The sequence below is a fragment of the Colletes latitarsis genome, chromosome 11, assembly GCF_051014445.1.
Source record: "Colletes latitarsis isolate SP2378_abdomen chromosome 11, iyColLati1, whole genome shotgun sequence".
Classification (NCBI taxonomy): domain Eukaryota; kingdom Metazoa; phylum Arthropoda; class Insecta; order Hymenoptera; family Colletidae; genus Colletes; species Colletes latitarsis.
This window is the reverse complement of record NC_135144.1, coordinates 4,570,257-4,580,293: the sequence shown is the minus strand read 5'-3', so window position 1 is coordinate 4,580,293 and position 10,037 is coordinate 4,570,257. Positions and strand designations below refer to the sequence as shown.

General features: G+C 31.7%; 1 protein-coding gene across 1 annotated transcript; it reads right to left on the bottom strand.

The window, feature by feature from the left end:
* Positions 1 to 467: 467 nt before the first annotated feature.
* Positions 468 to 4,852, bottom strand: LOC143347690 (uncharacterized). Its single transcript, XM_076777098.1, has 4 exons — positions 4,682 to 4,852; positions 3,197 to 3,347; positions 2,693 to 3,001; positions 468 to 1,571 (listed from the first exon to the last, which is right to left on the bottom strand). Exons 1-4 carry the CDS (start codon positions 4,773 to 4,775, stop codon positions 830 to 832), a joined length of 1,296 nt encoding a protein of 431 aa, XP_076633213.1. The 5' UTR covers positions 4,776 to 4,852; the 3' UTR covers positions 468 to 829.
* Positions 4,853 to 10,037: the final 5,185 nt, after the last annotated feature.

Below are 10,037 nucleotides of genomic sequence, written 5' to 3'. Positions count from 1 at the left end.
TCTTGGAATGTTTGAAAATTTGCTCTGGGAATCATTTATGGATAAGTGGATCGGAATAACAATCAAACATACCATGTGGTCTATTTGATACATATACATCTCATAATGTTTCAGGAATTTTTAATTTTTGTAGTTCTCTCGATATCTTAAAAATTGAAGCTCCTACGAAAAAAACGATTCAGAGAAAAGGTACTTATTTTATTACGTAGAATAAGTTTCTAGAATAAAAAATATAAAAACAGATTTGACCTTCGTATCTCGAAACTAAATGCTAGTCTTGTCTGAAACTTGTTATATTGTTAAAAGTAAACGAGTTATTCAGGTGACCTGTTTCAAGTGTACGATTATTAATAATTTTAATTCTCTGTATTTAAAAGTATACATTAGCATTGTAATAACTATGTATATTCTATATTTACAGAAACTTAAATGAAATTATTAATTTTTTATCGATGTGATCTCTGTATTTAAAAGTATACATTAATATTGTAATAGCTATAATCTGTATTTACAGAAACTTAAATTATCAATTTTCCATTTTATTTGTATTTCACGATTTTTTATCGATATGATCGGTAAAATTCGAATTCTGAAATGCAAATTGTCCGTAAATTTCCGTTTCTTTATTAATTACTGAATATTTACGTAACGCATCGCAGAAATTGTTGCAAAAATACCAGTAATAATAATTCCTAGTTTTGCGATCGGAATCAAGAATCCTGGTAAAGATTCTTATTCCGATTCCCAGATTTGGAAGGAAATTTACTTGTTTATTTTTTATTTAATATGGGGTTTGAATAGGGTGTTGTTCGAAGAATCTTCGAAAAATCTAACTGTTCTCGAAAGCGATTTCGTTTCTCGCTTCTGGGAGTCTTATGTATGAGGTATTGTCTTCCGAACCATTCGGTGTCCTCGAATGATCAGAGACATAAATCGACGGAGGATTCAGTTTTCTCGGTTGTTCTTGCGACCGAAACAAACTGGAAAATGACATATCTTCGAATTTCTCTGGCAAATTTTTGTAGAATTTCCAGAACGGACCTTCGAAAAAGGAATTGTCTTTTGTCTGTATCGTATCGCCACTGTGTCTTCGATGATAAAACTTGATGGAAATAATCGAGGCCTCTTCGGTTGTGACGATGGACGCCGATCGCGTTTGACTCCCCGTGGATTCCAACAGATCCAACAGTTGGGATTGATTCACGCTAAGACCAGTGATCCTCACGTCGCAAACCGACTTTCCATCGAAGGTTTGACGGTTTATCAGCGATACTGCTTCTTGCATCGTTTCTGCGTTTGAACACTGGCGATCGTTCGTCCCTTGTTTCGACAGAGTTTCGATATTCTCATCCAAATTACATTGATTCGTAACAATTTCGTCGTTTTGATTTCTCATTGGTAAAGCGTTGACGCTCATTCTAGTCGAAGTCGATACGTCTACAGATTGATTTGTCTGGAGCATCGTCGACTGCTTCGCCGGACTAGATGGTTGATTAGAAGCGGTGCCTGGAAGATTTAATCTTTGCGTATCATCAATCACGATGTCGTCGAATGGCACTGAGTTTCTAGATCTGTGAACAGATTCTTTCGTTATCGCTGGAAATGGATCCAAATCTGAATTTTCATCAGGAAACTCGAATTCGAAATTTTAGAAATTCATAATTTTTCTTTCTCTTCTTTTTTCTAAGGTGGATATTTTAACAAATCTCTTTTAGGAAATAAGATTATTTGTTTAATGTTCCTTCGCGAGTTAGAAACAAGGTTGACGACGTTATTACCTCCATATACAGGGTGTTCGGCCACCCTTGGGAAAAATTTTAATTTGTTGATGGAGGCTTCGTTTAAAGTTCCACCCGTACTGAATTTTTTTCTCGCAAATGCGCAAGATTTCGGGAGTAGGTCTATTCATCAAAAATGATTTTAATTAACCCCCCCAAAACGAAAATAATTTTTCCAAAACGATTTAAAATTTTTTTTCCGTCGAAAAATTTCACACCTCGAATTTTTTTCTAGAAAGTGGATAGGATTTTGAAAGTATGTGTATTCACCAAAAATGATTGTAATTGACCCCCGCAACCGAAAATAATTTTTTCTGAACGATTTGAAATTTTTGAATTTAATTGTTAATAACTTTTTAACGAAGACTTCATCAACAAATTGGTATTCTTGATTTTCGTCTTATTTTGGCCTCTAGAATCTACCATTAAAATTTTTCCCAGGGGTGGCTGAACACCCTGTATATAACCATTAACGATGGTTGAGTTAATATATGTTATTAAATATACAAGGTGTTCATTTGAAAACATCTTATTTTATTAAATATCTTTGTAAGATAAAATTTGATAAAAAAACGTTTCACACAAAAATTTTTTTTTACGTAGAATGAGAATCTTTAAATAAAAATACAAGATTTTATTAAAAAAAAAAACAAAAAAAATAATTTTGAAAGCGTTCAACAAATAAAAACTAAACAAAATAGTTGTGCTCACCCTTAAAACCGAGTAACTTTTGTATTTAACATTTTTCCCCGAAAATGTGTTGTTTTCGAGATATTTAAATTTAATATTTGCAAATGAACACTCTGAACGAAACAGTCAAAATTTATCGATTATTGAATTTGCTTGGAATTCTAGATTTTACAATAGTGAGTTTCTAAGAACACTGTTGCAACGAATGCTGAAACTATGCAAACCTCGATGGAATTATCATCTTCTTCAGCTTTTTCCATTTCTTATATACAACAGACGACATTTTCCTTGGCGGTTTATCGTTCGCATTCCTCAGGTTTGTATCCTGCCTGGGCGAATCAACGTGATTGAGTCGGAAAGATCTACGCCGCAGTAATTCAGAAACCTGATTGTTATTTGACATACAGGCTATAGGATTGGTTTCGATTTGAGCTTGCACCACTCTGTTAGTATCGTGACACGTACCACCGGACAAATTCCTGCTTTTTTCTAACTGCTTTCTCAGCGGTGATGACCAAATCTTTGTCGATGTTCTGAAACAATTTGCCGCGTTAACGACATCTCGAAAGAAACGAACACATTTAGACGGAGAGGAATAAGTACATAAATAATTTAAATTAATATTATATTTCAAACATTTTAATCGTTAAAAATTTTAATCGATTAATGCCGAACTCTGACTGAACGAAACACAAGTACAATTGTTTTGTAAATTAAAAAATTAGTACCTGCGTCGAAAGTCGGGTCGTTTGTTATCGGAATTGCAGGTGTCGTTTGCGAACTGATTTGGACTGGTTTGTAATATCTTAATGCGCACAATTGGTAAATCGTTCTCCATTTGTTCGTTTTCCTCTAAAACTTTATTCTCACTCCATTCACCTAATTAAACGACAACATTCCTTTATTCTTGATACTTATTATTTTAATAAACAAAAAAGAACAACGGTGTGTCAAATAAGTATTTTATGATGTAATAAAGTATGTATTTTATTTTACTTAATTCGATAAATCTCGATTTAAATCATTATACAAAAGTTCAACGTCTTTGGACAAAACACCACTATTTACATAAAAATTAATTATAAAATATATAATGAAAAGGACTACTATAAAACTTATATCAATTAATATTATTATTGAATAAATCGTTATAAATTTAATTTAATTTATCTTTTATAACCATAAGATGACTAATAATTAATTTTATGTCGGAACGGCAAAGAGATACAAAAAATGCAGACGCAGTTCAAAAATTTAAGAAGTTATTATACAAGAATGCTACAATTATTTAGTAGCTCCGCGAATATTGCTTAATACAAAACTTATTTTACCAATATTTTAGTAACCAGGGTAAATGTATCAGTAACTGATAGACTGTGGATATTTATGCATTTATGGGAAATTTACATTTTTGTTAAATTACAGAGTGTACTTAATATGCAAAAATATAAAAAATACTGAAAGTAAGATAGGAATTATTATATTTCATTAATTCTATTAATACATATATGAATTTGCATAAAGATTTACAATCTAGTAATTGACACTGACCAACGATTATAATAGCACTTTCAGTTAAATATTAAGTTCCAGGATTAGTTCCTCTCATCGAGTGTTCAATATTTATTTCGCTAAAATAATATAATTCTGACACGTGGTGGGTCTTTCCTTTCCGCTACGCCTGTTTATTTTGTTTGAACCAGACAATGTATTTACTGTTTCCACTGTCAATTCATTGTTCAATCGTAATTTATAAATTATACTACGCATAATACAATGGAATGTTTCTAGACAGCTATAACAGCGCTTCAACGCACAAAATTTAAAAGAAGGTGACTAAACCGATTGTTCACAAAGAGTCAAAATAAAATAATACGGTTATTCAAGGAAGCTATAGCGGCTGGAAATGCTTTTCAATACATCAGTACATAATGTAGAGGAAAAAGGAATGGTTCACCAACGGCTACTTAAAATTTAAAACAATGTTTTTTAAGGTTTAAAGCGTCAATTTTCGGAAGTTACAAATATTAAACAAGGATCTATTAATATAATATAAAATACAATTCGAGTTGCTGCATCAAATAAAATAGCGACTGAGGGTCGCCTTTCGAATGCAAAGAATTAAATATATTCTATTGTAATAATTTGTGTATTTAAACAAATCATAAAATGCTCGCTACAATTGATAAATAATGGTTTTATTTTCGACTCACTATGATTTTTCCTCATTCTATTGTAGCAATATATCTGCCCAACGCAAACTGCTGCCATACAAATTGCTGCTACCAGCCCGATGAATGGAATCATTTTATCGTCAGATGATTTATATTTACTGGTCACAAAATATCGAACACGCGCACGAACCGTTAGGCGAATATCTTGAAATTGACGAGCTATGTGTAGTACGCCTAATCACTCTCGGTACGGTACGCGGAGAAAGGGAAAGAGCCAATGTCAAGTAAACATCACGAGGACAATTTGTGAATTTGCCAAACATTGGCAAAAATTACGTACATTCGTCTGTATTTACGTAAAATTTAATTCGTAATCATATTTCATTTCTCTCGTTATATTGATGGAACGATGACTATCGACGAAAACTTGTGCAATATTTTCTGTTCTTTCTAATAGATGAAAAACAACTGCTCCGTAAATAGAAATAATGCAGTGTAATAAACAACATTTGGTAAAGATAAATGGAAAGAATTCATAAGAAACAAGTTTCTTTTTGTTTATATTGAATCACCGTATGTGTGAATACAAGTGAGAGTATCTGTGTTTTTATTAAGGGAAGATTCTCGCGTAACAGTTTTAAAATTTAAAGTTTAATTTTTTTTTTCGAAAAAAATTAAAAGTTCTATTGTGCTAAACTTTTAGGAACATTTAGAGAGGCCCTTAAATTATACGAAAATATTTTTTTAGTCCATTTTTTATTATCTTTTATTAAATAGTAGTTAAGTCTTTTAATTTTATTCAACGATGTTTATCATAGTTGATGTACAGCCATCATAGAGATCAAGAACGCAACAAACGAAAAATTTTCTTAAAGCTGGTTGGTTTCCACTGATACTGAATCTATTTTAAACAAAAAATATGGAAAATTGAAAAAACTATAGCATTTTGAAGAAAAATTCTTTTTTTAGAACAATTAATAAAAACTATTTAATAAAAGATAATAAAAAATGAACTAAAAGAATATTTTGATATAATTTAAGGGTCGCTCTTCATGTTCCTAAAAGTCTAGTGCAATAGAACTTTTAATTTTTTACGGGACAGATAAAAAAGGAAACTTTAAATTTTGATGCTGTTACACGAGAATCTTTCCTTAAGTAATTTATTATTTTACGAATACAGTAATATTCGAGTACATGAAATTTGAACGTGATCTCACTCTTGGTTTTCATATTATCTCAGATAATATTGGCACGGACTAATTTAGTTGCCTAATCTCGTGTAAAAAAGTTACGCTTGTCCTTGAGTAGTATAAAAGAAATTGAATCTTCGTCGGAGATGCGGAACAACGACGGAAACGTAGGTAGTTTGCCTTCCCGTTCATAGAAAAATCAGGTGAAAATAGTTGTTGCTATTATGTCGAACTTGATGTCGAGGTTGCAACTAAATACGCAACAGGTTTCTCTCTCTAAAAATATACTGGCAAATTTCACTTCAGCCAGTTTTACGATTCGTATCAGATAATGTGTTATTAACTTGCTGCCTACGTGAAACTAACAAACTATAATTAGTACGATCGTAAATTTTCATGGTCTTGTATATCATAAATACTTTTAAGTATTTTTGTACATCGAAAAAGAACGAATTTTGATTCTCACGAAATATGTGCTATTATTATTTGAAATGAAAAAATTGACATAAACATATCCATTGTTGCATTATAATAACTGAAATAGATTTAATACCATTTTCTTATATTAGTTTGTGACGTATTACATAAGTTTCGAAAGGTTTGTTAATTCAGATATTCCATTGATTTTTAAAAGATATTAAATAAAGCACAGCAATGATAAGAATTAAAAGATTCCTACCTTGAATGCCAAAGTAATAATATAAAAATATTTTTGATAAAGACAGATCTTCCGTGACAAAACTAAAGATATTTCAGTGAAAAAACATTCGATTAAATTATATGTAATTCCCAGCGTTTACTTAGGGAAAATGCAGGTGGAAACGTTTAAATTTGCCCGTCACTGTCTGCGTGCTCGTTTGTAACGACGTTCACCAATAACAGTGTCACGTACACCGTATAATTACCTGGAAGATCTAACAAGTTACATAGTTCCTTTATCGTGCGCGACGAAAAGTATTGCGCGCCTTACATCACGTGAGGAACGATATAAACCGCGATACACGATTGTAATCGCTACAACTATGCATGCTCTTGCACGTTACATGAATACTTTAGCAGTTAGCATAATTAATTTTCATCGACGCTCTGTTCCTTTTCCCCTTTTCGACGCTCAAGTTATCTCGTTCTGGACTTTTGTGTTTTCATTTTACTTTAATGAAATCGCCACGAACAAATAATCGTAATAATCGTAATAAAACGATCGCCAACGCGATCGTCGTAACGGAGAATCAATTATAAATTTTCCGACGATAATATCGTAGTAAAGTAATTTCCATTGTCTTTTCTCTTTTTTTAATTAACGTGGTTGCTTCGAGCGATTATTTACAGATTCGAGCAATTGTGGCGGCTTTGTTTCATGTAATTTGTAAACCGCAGAGTATCGTAATCTGATCAAGAAGTCTAATGATTCATCGACGCAGGTGATGGATCGCCTGGGACGTTCTGCTTTCTCTTAACCCTCTAATAACATTAAAATTAGCATATTGATATTCCATACGCTTTGAAACAAAGCGAAGAGTAATTTTACTGTCGTCAACAGATTTTGTAAAGGACAAAAGTTTTGAATGGTTTAACGAACGAAGATCATCTTTAACGAGTAAATGAAGTTTACGAAATTACCGATTCTTGAACGTTATTAATGGCAACATTGGCAACGAGTCGGCACGTAGCAATCGCAACGTCTAAATACTCGCACCTTGAAGCTGAATGATCGTTTTTATCGTTTATTTTACATAATCAACGACCTCGACGTTTCTAACCTATATGAATAGCTTGTCCTGTACATTCGCACGTGGGAGGATCTATATACCTAAATTCCTATGTTAAATAGACAGCTTAATTAATAATTAATTAATTATATCAAGGATCGTCATGCACGGATTAGTCCCATGTTCGTTTGGATACTTCGAAACAAGACAGTCTGAATGGCCTTCTATCTCTGTATCGCGATATGTTCAGCTATCAACAAAACTATCTTTCGTCAATTAATTTTTCTATATTCCAATCGTGCGAACATTTTAAATTGCTGATTCAAAACCGTCATTCGATCAACATTATAGACACATGCTTCCCCTCTTTTACAGCCGTTTGGCCTCCATTGTTGCTAGAGATTGAACGCATATTGCTGAAAAAGAACAACTATAAAGAACAAGGGCAATATTATTACGAAACTATGCTTCCCTTTTTATAACTCTTTACTGTTGCTTTTTGATTAACGCTGCTTTCGCAAACTTGTTCATTGTCTACTATATGGCTTCGTATCGATGCCATTTCCAATTTTTTAAAATGAAAAGTTTGGAAAGTATAGACTAAAAATTAAGAGAAATGATTTATAAAAAGCATTATTAATTATTGATGATACGACTATCATCTTTTCTATTTCAGGTTGCACTTTTGTAAACTATTCCTTTAAATTTTATACTTATTCCTTAAGAAGGTACTTTAGTCTGAATATAGAAAAATAGGAACATATTTAGAATTTTATAAAAGCAAAATTATAAAAGCAAAAAGCAAAATATTATGTTTAAAATAGTACTTTGATAACCACTAAGACATATTTTATCAAGTTATATGGAAAATTTTACGTAAAAATAATTTCAACGACATAATCTGTTTATGCAACTATTATCGAGAAACAGAAACAGAATTCAAAAAACAAACGAAATTTTTAAACTATGTGAGTATGATTACTGCTCGAATTAAAAGAAATTTAAAAATTTTTAAATTGTTAAAATGAGAGCGTTTTAAGGTAAATGCTTTCTTCTTTAAGACATCGCCATTATGACAAATTTGAGTCCTTTTCGTTTCTTGTGGTTGAGGTAAAAGCTCATGTAGAATAATGTCTTTGTATTTTTCATTTTCAGTTATTTATTGGAGCGCAATCGTATCCGTTTATTATTGGGATTGTGTTCGGTTGATTCTAAACAATTCTAAACAACTCATTATTATTTCAACACGTGTTCCCTCACAACGCCATTATACATACTACCAGGCACTCTACCACGGGATTCCCCCTCATATCTCCGTTCCAACGCTACCAACTACAATCAGTAAAAATAACTACACATTTATGACACAGCATCAGAGTATTATTAATAACTTGTTTATTTCACGAGTAAATTGCTTGGAAAAATTCAAGAAATATATTAGTACATTAATTACTACAGCAAGTTTCAGTTTAATACAGGGTGTTCGGCCACCCCTGGGAACAATTTTAATGGAGGTTTCTAGAGGCCAAAATAAGACGAAAATCAAGAATACCAATTTGTTGATGGAGGCTTCGTTAAACTGTTATTAACAATTAAATTCAAAAATTTCAAATCGTTCTGGAAAAATTATTTTCGATTGTGGAGGTCAATTACAATCATTTTTGGTCATTACACATACCCCCGAAATCCTACGCACTTTCGAGAAAAAAATTTGAAAATGTATGAAATTTTTCAACGGAAGAAAAAAATTTCAAATCGTTTTGAAAAAATTATTTTCAGTTGCGGGGGTCAATTACAATTATTTTTGAACGGGCGGAACTTTAAACGTTAATAACTTTTTAACGAAGCCTCCATCAACAAATTGGTATTCTTGATTTTCGTCTTATTTTAGCCTCTAGAATCCCCCATTAAAATTTTTCCCAGGGTGGCCGTATACCCTGTATATCACGAACTTTTCTAAAACAAAATTTCCAAATATCGTCTAGTTTTCTTCTTAAAATTTTAAGAGCATAAAAAGTACACTGCCAAGCATAACTATAGCACCACTACAATTTTCGAGAGTTTCAGAGTACTAATTAATGATTTCTAAATATTAATAGTATTACGCAGTCAGGCTAAAGTGAAATTATAGTAATGAAAAAAGGGTGAACATAATATTTAAAACAAAATATAACAATAGCATAAGTATTTTACAGGTGCACAATTATAGCACCAATGCAATTATATCGCAATAATAATATTAAATTACAATGGAACGATTAAGTAATAATTTGAATGAATAGAATGGAAAATTTTAATAACGAGTAAAACCTTATTTCTTTTCTATTAACTAAAAAATACGACTGGACATGCTCATGATTAGTTTTCTCAAAATTTGTTCGTTAATTTCATTTCATGATTCAATTAATGCTTCTTTTAACTGTGAAATGCTTGAAAACTGTCGATTGCGTGCATAAATATACCATAATGTCTCTGATTTTCTATCGGATTTTCATG

Excerpts from the sequence above, each read along its gene's own strand:
- LOC143347690 (XM_076777098.1), bottom strand. The coding sequence starts at position 4,775 with ATGATTCCATTCATCGGGCTGGTAGCAGCAATTTGTATGGCAGCAGTT. Across the intron at positions 3,002-3,196 it reads CGACCCGACTTTCGACGCAG|AACATCGACAAAGATTTGGT; the intron begins GTACTAATTTTT and ends AAATTGTTTCAG. Across the intron at positions 1,572-2,692 it reads AAGATGATAATTCCATCGAG|ATCTAGAAACTCAGTGCCAT; the intron begins GTTTGCATAGTT and ends ATCTGTTCACAG.